The sequence below is a fragment of the Betta splendens genome, chromosome 4 (genome assembly GCF_900634795.4).
Source record: "Betta splendens chromosome 4, fBetSpl5.4, whole genome shotgun sequence".
In the NCBI taxonomy this organism is placed as follows: Eukaryota; Metazoa; Chordata; class Actinopteri; order Anabantiformes; family Osphronemidae; genus Betta; species Betta splendens.
In genome coordinates, this window is record NC_040884.2 from 12,675,077 (window position 1) to 12,688,283 (window position 13,207).

The 13,207-nt window shown below is 46.5% G+C and overlaps 1 protein-coding gene across 1 annotated transcript in view; it reads right to left on the minus strand.

Moving 5' to 3' along the window:
- The window catches only part of vstm2a (V-set and transmembrane domain containing 2A), a 42,991-nt gene extending 30,067 nt beyond the window's left edge, over nucleotides 1-12,924 (minus strand). Inside the window, exons 1-2 of the mRNA XM_029146727.3 lie at nucleotides 12,261-12,924; nucleotides 10,972-11,132 (exon numbers count right to left, since the gene is read on the minus strand). Of these exons, the coding sequence (XP_029002560.1) occupies nucleotides 10,972-11,132; nucleotides 12,261-12,339 (240 nt within the window). The 5' untranslated portion in view covers nucleotides 12,340-12,924. The remainder of the gene's footprint in view (nucleotides 1-10,971; nucleotides 11,133-12,260) is intronic.
- Between the last annotated feature and the right edge of the window lie 283 nt (nucleotides 12,925-13,207).

The following is a 13,207-nucleotide window of genomic DNA, read 5'->3' on the forward strand; positions in this document are numbered from 1 at the left end:
CTGTCAGCATGGCGGCTGCTGTGAGCCTAATAGCGGCAGACAGACAGGACCGGCTGAGGCGGATGCTGCCTGAGGAAGCCACGCTTCACGCAGAGGCGCCGCATGTTTTTCTGTCACTTCACTGTCAGCGGGTTGATGTAGTGACACGTAGCCTGCCAGCGTCACGCGCACGTGAGCGGCGCTGCCAATGGCGAACGCCAACCTGTGTCGGGCGCTGAAGCTAAACAGGTTAGCAGCAGGAAAGTTACTGGGCCTTTCTTGACACCGACCCCGAAGTTTTAATGAAAGGAGAACATTGGAAGCGTCTGATAAAATATGTGAGCGCGCCATCAAAGCTTATTAGGCCATACTGCATTATTGATCAGCATATGGAGATTGTGTGCATGCAGATCATGAGATAAAAATACTACGCAACATCTGCCAGGCTTCATTATCCACTAAGCAGCGAATGTGAATTAAAGATAAAAGCTGATAAACGAGTGCACATGGACGGACCCGCTCGTTGTTCTTCCACGGCTCCACATGAATAACGAGCCTTAACCTAATGATTGAGTTACACCACTGGCTTTTTAATATTCATGGCCATCAGCCATATTTAATTCATGAGCGAACTCAGCTGATTAAACAAGTTGTCTGAGTTTTATGTGGATGATGTTATCATTACATACATGCTGTATGTCAGTTTTAGTTTCATGCTCTTATTGGAGACTGACTGAAGCCCAACATTGTTTTTCCCCGGTCCTGCTGCAGTTCATGAGTCATAATGACTAGAATGTGGTTAAGCAGAGCTTTTATCAGTTGGACTCTGTCGACCAGACGTATTAATAAAAACACAGAGGCCCAGCTCTGATGGTTCCTGCTGTTCTGTGGCTTCATCGTGTCTCTGACTGGTCCAGATGAAGCCAAACCTAATTACACAGACCAGCATCGCTGCTAAAAGTCTTTGTTATTCAGCAGCCATTTTGTTTTTAGTAACACTTTGGGCCATTTGTTCTTAAATATAAATGGACTAGAAACATTTAAATGTTTAAATAGGGAGCAATTAAAAGCTCACTAACATAACCCGCATAACTATAACACCGTCATCAATGTTTCATAAGACGTGCTGGAACCAGTAAATGAATCCTTACAGTTACATCAGACTTAAGCTCCTGAAGGAAACATCCTAGGCTATAAGTCCTGAAAGCGACAACCTCACATCATCCTCAGCTTTGCCTCTGGCAGTAACTGCCAACAATTACCATGGCTGTGATCAGGAGTTAAGCTGAATTGTTTCACACAGACATCCTGCCGTCACTTTGACGGTTTTGACTAAACAAAATCATCACCCGTAATTATGAAATATACAGAAACTCGTTTCTATTAGTTTGTTATTGATTAAAAGTCAATGTGTGAAATATATGTATTTGTGTTTTTTATAGATCTGTTGCAGCTGAAACAAAATGGAGGTTGTAACCTTTTTTTTTTCCATTAATCAGCAAGATGAAAAATAAAAGTCAGACTATTTTTGTTCACTCAAAAATACAGATTCAAATAATTATTTTGAACCAATATGACAATTGCCTCTGATGGATTACTCATCTCCAGAAGAGCTGTGAGGCATCACACCAAAATAAAACTCACTCATTAAACTCATTATTCCTCATCATTATTTCCTCCAAAAAATCATCATGAACAAAAACAATGATTATTACGGAAGTCAGTCTGAATGATAAATGAATTTAATAGTAATACTTAATATAGATAATGACAAGCCAAAACATTGACACGTACCTGAGGGTCACATTCACAGATCCAAACATTAACAGAGCATCAGGACTAAAATGAATTATGTCCTGTACGTAAAACTCACCTCTATCATCTGTCCATAGTCCTTCCAATAAATGTGGGGTGGTTCCCACGTACACTGTGTTCATAATAACCTTATCTACTGTAGACTGTATGTTCTACACTGACAGTATTTAGCATTTGGTATGTTTAGCATCGTCTTGTAGATGCTAAACTGCATGTTGTTGGCCTGAACTACATGTGTAATGACAATGCATTGACTCTAATCTAATCTAATGCTGTAGCCACCTACGGCTAGAGATGCTGGAGGCTAACGCAGCTCGACTTTGAGCCTTTCATGTACAGGAAGTATAATTAAATGTCAGTTTTAGGAAACCCCCAGAAGGTCATTGAACACTTACAGTTGTTCTCAAGCTATTTTCAGAATCATCAAAGACTTTTCAAACCATCTGGATGAAAAAAAAAAAAATTCCATCTGCCAAATGATAAAAAAAGATTTTTAACCCAGATACTGAGATGCAACTAGGAAACAGATTAGAAATATTTCTTTATCATGAAGTGGTGATGCTGTTTTGGGGGGCAGAGCAGTTTTTTAAGCGCTGCTGGTTATTATCTTTGAGAGAAACACCCGAGAGGGAGAGATACTTATCTCTACATGGAGCCAATCAAACTGTATTTTTCCCAGATTCAATGGACATGTGTGCAGCCGTGATCAACAAAAATACATCCCTGCATGAGCGTCTGACTGCGCCGCACAGACTGACAGAGCAAGCGGAGGCAACAATGAAGGCGTATTCTAACGGAGCCGGCATCAAAGGTTTCATCTGTCGGCATCTGGAGAAGCCTCTGATTCAATTTGAAAGGCACTTCACCCACTCTGACGCCTGCTGTTGTGACAACGGATGGCTCTGGTTTCCTTTTGGTGACAGTCTAACAGAGGGGTCAAGAAGGACAGTGACAGGCGAGGATACGCTGATTGAATTATCTGCAGATCCCGTTAGGGAACGGCTGATAGCAGATCAGCTCCCGCTCTCTGGTGCGATGGTGGACAGGCTGCAAGGCGGGGACCGGCTGACATCCAAAGCAATAAAGTCCTGTCCACAACGGCGTCGCCGTGACAGTGGATTCCCCAGGACCAACAAATATGACAGGGCTGTGTCTAATTGAGAGGAGGAGGCACGCGTGCGGCTCAGGCGCCACAACAGCGGGACGGAAATTACAAGACTAGTGATTCTGCAGGTGTCGAGCTCACGGAGGTCAGCGAAAGCTGCGGCGCCGTCATTCTGAGGCGTCGCAGTTGTTATTCCAGGCTAATCCTCAGCGTCATATCAGCAATAGAAGATATGAAACAAGATGAGGCACAACGAAATGCAGCACCTCCGTCGTTCCCGTGAATCACAGTCTGCTTCTGCCACCAAACAGCAGATAAAGCATCGCTCTAATCCACGACAGATTCCCCTCGCGATGCTGCTGGAGCATCATATCGCATGCATATGGGTGCAGATGTATGCTGTTTAAAGAGGTTCACTGATGAATGACACCGATGCATGTTTTAATAAGACACAATAAACAGCTAAGATGTGAGGACTCACAGAGAAAACGGTTAAAGCTGCTACAAATGAAAAGACTTTTTGGGATGAAATAATGTGTAGTATCAGTGTGTTTACTCCTGTCTTTCATTGTCAGTAGTATAATAATGATCAATATTACACAAGAGGTGAAATCAAGACATAGAAATATAACTATAGCTATATATATATATATATATAGTGTTTTTATTTTATTTTTTTCAATCGTAGCCACATTTTATACACAATGTGTTTATTGAGCTGAAAACCTGATCCACACTATTTATCTGCTTTCTCACATCATCATAAACACACTTGGCTCTGGAGACTCTGAATCCTCCTCTGCTGTTGGACGCAACGCACCTGCCGCCGCCGCATCGGTCCGTTCCACTCAACCACAGCAGTCGCAGGGAAGCTGGAGCCTCTGCGCGGTCCTGCCTGACATGCTGCATGCGGCATGTGAGGACCTCACAGTTTGTGTTGAACACGTGCAGTGGCTGTAACCAGTCTGAGGGGGTCGTCTTCCTCTGTCTCCTGCAGGTCGACTGACACGCTGCTCTCACCGTGAGCATCTTAGCATGTCAGCGGGTCCCTGGGCTGATTAGCCACATTAGCCTCCTGTCCCTCGTCATGGGAGAGAAGCATGTCTGCTTCAATAAAACATCAAGTCTGCTATTCATGCCGTCTCTGTGTTAGGACAGTAAGTGGCCTTGCTTTTCATGCACATATGAATCTCTTGCACATATTTCCCCAGAGATTCCCTGTATCCTTATTGCATCAAGCCTCCCATATGTTTTTTCCATCTGCCTCTGCCTCCACCCCTCCCTCCCCCTGTCCTCTCCTCCCTCCGCAGCACATGAACGGACTCAGCGTGGCTGAAATGTCCCCGTGTCCCACGACGTGGCCATTTAAAGTCCCTCATCGGGGGCTTTCTGCACTTTAGAAGGAGATTTCAGCAACAAGGCTTTCAGAAGTACAAATACAGCAGCATTATTTACCAACCCGACGTTTGAATGCGCTCACACGCTTTTCTAGATGAGCTTCATTTATTCAACGCATTCTAAAATGCCGAGAACCACCATCTCTTTTATGGAAGCGGACAAAAACCACAGACACGGCAGGAGAGGGTTCAATCACGCCATAAAAGGCCGACCATGAATTAAAAATATGAAAATCCACGGCTAGTTCAGAAGCAGACATCTCCTCTGTGACCTTCGCATTTCAAAACGTGTCATGCTTGGTTTGTTTGAAAGATCAATGAGTCATTCCGCCGCGTCTCCACCTCCTCACTCATCTCCTTTGTCTTTGTCAATGTTTCCACGCTTTAAAAACACAGCATAATTACTTTTTTTTTCTTTGCTTTTATGCAGCATCGTTCGCATGTGCTTCAGATTCACAGTCCTCATCACGGCGCTACCGCTCTCATGGATTTAAATTGAAGTTTGAATTGACTCGCATCTAATGAATCCATTCAAACAACATGGCGGCATCATCAGCCCTGACAAAAGGAAACGGATTTGTCAATTACTGCAGTAGCCAAAGTCCAGCGACCACCAGAGAACGGGCTTGGTGCTGGTACGGTTAGATTATCACACTCCATCCCGGGCTCCGCTTTTCTACAAGCTTGGCAAGTTGAGTCGCTCGCTTGAGACAAAAATAAATAAGTGCTAACGTTGCATTTGCAGCCTAATTAGGCAGCTAATTAGCTCCTCAGTTGTAGCACTTTAAAAGCTTCCACCCTTATCAAATGTCAATAATCAGTCAATTTGGATCATTCATCCATCCATTAGCTCCACTACCCATCTCGCTGAGAGTCACAGAGCCCAGACCCCTCCCGTCCCATCACAAACCCCAGTTTGATTGACAGCTGACAAGGGGATGCCAAAAAATGAAGAGTCAACCTACGCAAAGGGATATTTGTGTTTGGCTGGAAGCAAACATAAAGTTGTGGTTTCACTTGTGGTTTATTACTTTTCTCCTGAGTCAAAGGAGAAAAACGAAAAACCCAAATAAGATGCAGTGTTACGACCCAGTAACTGCTATTTAGCCCAAGTGCCTAAAGGTGTAGCTGCACTTTAAAGCAGCGAAATGGTGGCGACTGCGGGAACGTGCCTCCGACACCATGCAGCAGCGCAGAGGGGGACCTCCTCCCCCGTCGGACGCCTGCAGCGGAGCCTGCCAGCGGGCGCTCCGCCGGCCGCCGTGAGGAATGCGAGGCGCCGGCAGACGCGGCCGCCCCCCCGCGGCTGCCCCCCCCCCCCGCGGAGGCCGTTACCATCATCCGCGACGCGTGTGAGCGTAGCGGGGGCCGCGGCGCTGATGAGAGCCGTTACCAGGACGACGGCGGGCGCATCAAATTGACTCATGGCGCCGTTATCGGCGCGAGAGTGCTGGAGGAGGCTGCGGCCGGGCCGCGATGGAGGGGCGGAGAGGCAGGCGGTGAGGTCGCGGGGAGAGTTACACCCGCTGGATTTATAAAGCCGCTGGTTAGGAGAAGTAAAGTGGCCTGAGTGCGTCGGGGTCAAAGGGCGCCGCTGGACGCGTCACGTGACGTCGTTTATTCTGACCACAAGCCTCAGATGAGCCGAGGGAGAAGATCTGATTTTATTCAATCCTTTATTCAACTCCTCCTTACAAAAGCGCGGCGGCGGCGTTTAACGCGTCCCGGGTCAGGTAACGCCCACGTCTGGATCGAGCCGCAACAGAACCGCCGAGGCGCTCGGCGTTTGAGGAGGAAAATGCTTCATGAATGTTTAAACAGTGCGCGTCGGCGCTGAGGCTCCGGCTTTGAGCCTTTTCTTGATCCAGCTTCCAAAGTCACACTGTCAAGGTGTATCCGTTCTGATAATCCAGCAACGCAACCACGTCGTTCCCGACCGCACATCGCATTAAATTGAGTCTCAACTATTTTTACCTTCCTGGCCGAGGCGGGGATATAAATATGTGACTCGCTGAGCGTTGGCTGAAAGGATCCCAACAGTTACCTCCAGTGAAAGAAAAAAAAACATCCAACCATAATCCCACAGCAAATAGAATTACCGGTGGACAGAGCTGTAAAGATTTACTCAATAAATTGATCTTATGGACAACAACAGCGAGCAGATTAGCCGGGCGAAGACCACAGAAGAACCAAATCCACCTCTTAAGGGAAAATTGATTCAGGCTTCAATAGCGGAAAGAGGGGATTCAGTTGTGGGTGTTCAAATTGAAATCTATGGAAATCAGGCTCAGTCCGCCGTGTAGGCAACACTCTTCTACTTGTTACCAGGTGGCTGCGCTCCATCTGTGCCTTCTGCTTCTATGGTCGAGGTCAAAGGGGCAGAGCTGGATCCACCTTCTCAGGATCGACCTGTGTATTTATTAGCTCCGTGGTAAAAGCACATTATGTCTTCATGTCTTTATCACAGGAGCAGCTACAGATGTGGTTCCTGCACCTTGTGCCCTCCAGCTAATAGCGCATGCAAATGTGTGATGATTTATGGCTTCAAGTCAGAGGTTGGGACTTTTCGGATTGCAATGAATAAAATGTGTAAATGAAAGCAAATGTTCCAGCTGCTTCAGACTTGATCTGCACTGACGATGAGTGGTTGTCAGTTCAAACTTAAGCATGAACGACGAGAACTGATTGACTTCTCTGATCCATGAAACTGTAGTTTACGTGACCCCCGATCAATGCAGCCACAGACGCTGAGGTGAGGAGAAAACCCGCTGCTGTTTTGAATGTGATGCATTAGACCTGGATGACTGTCTGTCATTATCATATGACTCAGTCCACCTGACTCAGGCTGTCCTCCAGCTCCGTGCTGTCATCCTGGACGGCTGATTTCATTAATCCACTGCGCATATAAAAAAGAAACAAAAATAGCTTTTTCCCCTGACACTAATGTCTTTCTAAGCGACAGAAGCACTAACTAATCAGTCCGACCTAGAGGCTCTCCTGCTCGTGCTGGAGTTTAACCCGTGTGGTGAATCCAGAATCCGCCCATGTGTGACTATAGAGAAGAGACAATGCAAATCCACCCGCTTCGGATGTTATCAGCCATTACGAATAGGCTGATCAGAACTTATCAGCGCATTCGAATGGGCCAGTAGGTGCCTGCTCTGCCTCCTCGCGAACAGCTAACAGCTAGCTAAGTTGCTATGTTAAGCAGCTTTAGAGGTTATTGTGGTTAGGGTTAGGGCTGGATAACGGGTGGGGGGTTCAGGTTACAGTTAGCTAACACAATACCGCTAGCTACTTGCTAAGTTATGCTCGCTAATAAATCAAAATCAAAAACTTCGATCCTCCCGTCGGAACAACAACCGCTCAACAGCGCCCCTACTGACTCTGCTGGTTAAATCATCCGAGCCGTGATCAACCTTACGGATCATTGACAACGATCTACCGCACCTATTCACCGCTGCCAGCAGGTAGATGGGCACCTACCGGCCCATACGTATGGGCTGATAACCACTGATAATGACCATTGAATGGCGTGATAACGTCCGAAGCCGCTCGCAAATCAGGTGTCAGGCAGTGATGACCCAGCAGCTGTTTGACAGGCATCAACAGAAGCACGACTCCTGCTCCACATATTTATAGACTTAGAGTTATATAGAGGTATTGTCCTCCATAGTTGGATATGATGAAGTCCAGCACAGACTCTGTTAAACTGGGTGACATTGTTTGTTCTGAGCTCTGTTTGCATTTGGGCCCACACACCCGGCGCCGCTGCCCCAAATACAATAGGAACGGTTTGATAAAAGTCTGGAACCAGTTGTTCAGGGAAATGAAACTATGTGATTGGGAGACAACTTTAAAGACGTGCACCAGGCTCGTGGCCGGCAGACAAATACACAGTGAAGCCTCCAACTATGCATTTCTCCTTTTCGTGGGTTGGGTTATTATTATTACACACAGTGTAATAGTAGAGCTCCACAGTTTGTGTCTGTGTCTGCTTTGTCGCTATTTGTACAGTATTTGTATGGTTCCTTCCTCCTGTAGATGTAGCAGTAGTTACTTTACGCAGTGATTAGCAGCATCCACTCCAAGCAGAGACGTCTTCCTCCAGATCTTCAGCTGTAGATCGTGTCTGGAGGCACTGGGAGGAGGATGGGTGGTGACCAGACTGGACTCACCAGTGGATGGACACAAGCTAAACCGAACAAGTTTAAAGAAACGCTTGTAAAATGGTTCCAAACTACATAAATATGAGCTTGTGCATAGAATTCAGACTGTGAATATGCCTTATTTCCATCATCAGACATATGACACACAGACCAGAACCAGAGCAGGTGCTAGGACCAACACAGTTCTGATGGACTGATGTCCTCACTTCAGTTGTAAGATATAAAGGTATTTGACTGATGAGGATATAAATATGAAAGAAAACTGTATACACACACACACACACACACACACACACACACACACACACACACACACACACACACACACACACACACACTATATATATATATATATAGTTGTTCCAGCTTCTCCTGTCAGGCTTCTTCCAGCCATCTATAGATTTACTGCGATTCCCTCAACGCCTTGTCAGAGTTCTGCCACTGAAAATGAGCAGGCTGGCGAACACTGGCACATCGGAAATCTCAAAGTTCCCTACTTAAAAGGAAGTGAAAAGGTTTAAACTTTTGCACGGTTCAATGCCTCTGTATTATGAAAGAGATGGAACCGATGACTTATATATTAATAATGTCTTTTCTTCAGCACGGATTTAAATGTGAATTGCAGTTCACCCCCGAATCAAGCAGCTACAGCCTCGGGTCGGTCACCCATAGCAGCAGATGGGAATATTTTAAAGATCAGTGTGATATATGAATTCTAATGACTCCGTACACTTGAAGTTGAAGTCTCTGTTAGCCGAATTAAGCAGCCGCCGCCGCTGCGTGTGAATAATAAACTGATATGAAGCAGCTGGGAAATGTTAGATGTGGAGAATCCATATGTTTATTGAGTTGGTTCTTTATTTCTGAAAACGTCTACAAAGACATCATTGCACTTATGCTTATGGGTATGAATGTGGTGTGTTGTAGTTTCTGGTGGTGATTAACTAAAGGTTGTATAATAATGATTTGTGTTTCAGTACTGTCGCTAAGAAGAGCACAGTCGTGCTGTGAAACGCTGGTAAAGTTGAACAACTGGTCCTGGATTGATAAAATGAAGATGACGTATCAGACTGACATCCAACCCTGACTTCCATGTGAAACCAACTCTGCTCCTCTTTTCATGTCACGCTTTCAAAAATTCATCCTGCCTTGCCTTTAAAACAGCTTACATTCAAAGATGTCACCATCACTCCCCTAAATGTCCAGCGACCAGCTGGTTCCTGAGCAGCATCTCTCTCACACTGCTTTGACTCTGTCCCCATTCAAAATGCAACGCTGCAGGACACACACACGCTCACACACACACACACACACGGCAGCTTTCATTTCAAACAGCCCTCCATGATAAGAAATGTGGGTAACAATGCGATGTCTGCATCAATAGGCCACTTCAGCTCAACATCCAAGAGTCACATGGGATCAAATCCACATCAAAGCTTGGCCAATGCCACAGTGAGAGCCGAGCAACAATTGAACAATAATTAAAGCCACATGGAGATCCAGCCACCCCCTGTCACACACACACACACACACACACACACACACACACACACACACACACACACACACACGCACACACACACACGCACGCATCTCCACGTCTTTGTCACAGGAATAGAAAGAGCACCGTTTGATGTCTGTCATAACAATACGCCAACCCTTCCAAATCTTGACATGCAGCAACCGACCATACAATACAGCAGCAACACATCTCCATCCAGCGTGAATGCGCTGAGCACATATAGCTGCTCTCATTTACTAAGCAGCTGAGCATTAATAGGAGCAAGGCAAGCTGTCATAACCAGCACTAATGCACCAGCAGAACATAACAAAATGCCAAAGTGCCTCCAATGCACTGTTTAATGAGGCAATATACAAGAATATGCTTTGGCTTTATTGATTCAGCCACATTTCATCCATTCATGAACAGTCAGGCTCATTTACTTCATTTATCATGTAATTAATATCCAGAATAAGCTCGTTTTTTTTTTTTTTTTTTGCACTGGTCTTTGATTAATGTTCCTATTTTTTTCCTTGGCTGCTCCCTTCTCTGATCAAAGAGATGGCTTTAACTGTTTGAGCGAATGGGGCTACTTTTCATTCCAAGTCATGAAAAAATTAAGTTGCACGTCAGAAATTAAGTAATTTTAAAAGTCCAAGTTCTGACGGACTGTGGTATTAAAGTTTAAAGAGACGTTGATATTCACAGTGTGACCACTTCAAGGCAGGAGATGCAGATAAAGGATTTCCGGACACTTATTTTCCTCAGCGAGAAAAGAGGTAAATAAAAAGTTCTCGCATGAGCGTCTGACATCGTCCTCGGGGCCGCTGCACAAGCACGACGCTCTGATGACATAAGGTGCTTGTGCGTAATAGCGCGGATACACATTCGATTCTCTTATTCCCTTTATGAGTGGGTGGGGTGTGATTAAAACATAACTTGCACATCTCTTGACGAAGCGAGGAGAGACGGGGGAGAGAGTCGGTGCTGGGGGGGGGCACGTACCTCTTCGGCGTTCTCCTCGCCGTCAGTGGGTTCCGGCGCCTTCACGAACCACCACTGGATCTCCAAATACACCGACGCGGTTCTGCTCTGGAAAGCGCACGCCATTTCTATGTTTTGCCCTTCTTTAACCGTCATGTTGGAGGGCAGATCCGTGAAGCGACCTGCGGATGAGAGGCGGGGGGAGGGAGGGGGGAGGTGAGGGGTTGATGTAAGAACAGTTTCCACACGGAAACGCATGCCCGCGATTGACCACTCAACTGTCTGGAGCCGCGGCCACGACGCGCGTGACGCGGTCACGGCAGCTGTGTTAGTGATTCAATGCTCCTGATAAAGGAGCGTTCTTGGTTTAATTGAAAGCGATGGCGGGGGGTGCCCCCCCCCCCCCCTCCCTGCAATGTCACCGATACTGACGCGTCTTTATTGGGAATTTACATAACATACAGACGCAGCTTTTCCACATTTAAGAGCAGGTTGAGGATTTTATTGGCTTTGTGTTTTATGCTACGTATGTATTGGAGACCTTCAATAAAATACCTGGATTCAAGACAGGGCGATCACGACCAAGCATAAAGGAGGGAAAGCATGAAAAACAAATGAGTTTGGTTTAAGGGAGGTAAAAATGGAGCCGAGCTTAATAGAGAGTGATGGCGCCGATAGAATAACGCTCCAAGATATGCGTGCACGTAAACTTTCACATCATTCACGTTGTGTATTAGACTCTGGAGCTACTTCAGGCTTCCTCTGGGCTCGTGTGCGCATTTAGGTGATTTGGGAAGCGTCGGGAATAGGAACAAGGGCAGCGAGGCAGTTAGAAAGAGTCTCAGTTTGAGACGAAGCAGCAGAGCTGGACGGTGGTTTCAGGACCACGGACAGCTGCACACAGCGGCTTCCCGTTTAAACGCGTAAAGATCCACGGTAAAAGGGGAGAAAATGAGTTTTGAGATCAAACCTATGTCGTAGCTGCGAGGATGTGAGACAAACACACCAGCCCTCGCTCCGCACGACGTGCAACCACTTGATTTTAAACAGTCACCAGTTGCATTTTTTCGTCGTCTTCGGTAAAAATAAACCTACATTTCTCGGTTTTAATCGTTCGCTTTTCTGTGTCTGTTGTCACGGGAATCCACTTAAACATCTCCAGCGATCCTCCAAACAACCTCGTCTCCTTTTTCTCAGAAACGCTGCGCACTTTTAACACTTTCTCCGACCGAGCAGCTTCCATCATGCAGAGCAGCGATCCCGACACCATGACACTGACATAAGACAGTACATAACTATGCGATTCTTACCTTCAAGGGAGAATCCCAACTGCACGCAAAACCCGGCCAAGAAAACAAATCCAACAGTATCATGAGAGGTCCACATCATTCCAATATAGAGGGAGAGATTTTCTTTACATCAGCCGAAACGGGGGAAGCGACGGGTCTTTTCCCAAAAAAAAACGAGCCCGCACACCAGCAAAATCAAACAGTTTCTGAGCGAGAGCGTTTGAACGGAGATTGCTGAAGGTGGAACATGCTGCAAAACTACAGCTCGCCGCGGCTGAACTTCTGTTTTTCCTCCTCTCTGCCTCTCTGCAGGAGAGATGTCGACTGCTTGGCTCTATTGAAGTCTGTAGAATAACCGGGCTGCGGTCTTCGGCTGCGCTACCGGTGAGACGTCAGTCTAGCGGATCACTGTAGCATCCACACACTCCCGCACCTCTGCGAAGCTGCTCTTCATTCGGTCCCTGTTGTCACCTTGACCGCTCGAACTGGAAATGCGCAGCGCACTATGCGGCAAGCGCACATCTTGCGTCTTCGCGAGGGGGGTATTGGAATAGCGAGGGTCAGATGATTTAGAGTTGTTTGTGTGGATGTCTCGTGCACTTTTTATGATATTTGAAGGCCCTTCGCCAAATTAAACACAAACACGCAGAAAGCAGAACTTCCCCCGGGAAGCCGTAAAATTCTGTAATTTAAAGGAGTGTGCGCATTTTGCGTGTGGGTGTGTCCAACTGTGGGGTGCTTATGCAGTCGGGAGACAGCCAGGCTGAGGGGCCATAAAACAATATTGTAGCGTTAGATAAGAGCAAACAGGAAGGGGGTGGGTTTGGGCCAGCGACCCGGCAAGAGCGGGGCAAACGCGGCTTCCTGAGTCATTAAGATGAAAGAGATGGAGCTGGACAGATACGCACTGACGACGCGCTGGCCTCGGCGCAAGCGGCACAAATCACGCCGCTCCAAATATTTGCTCT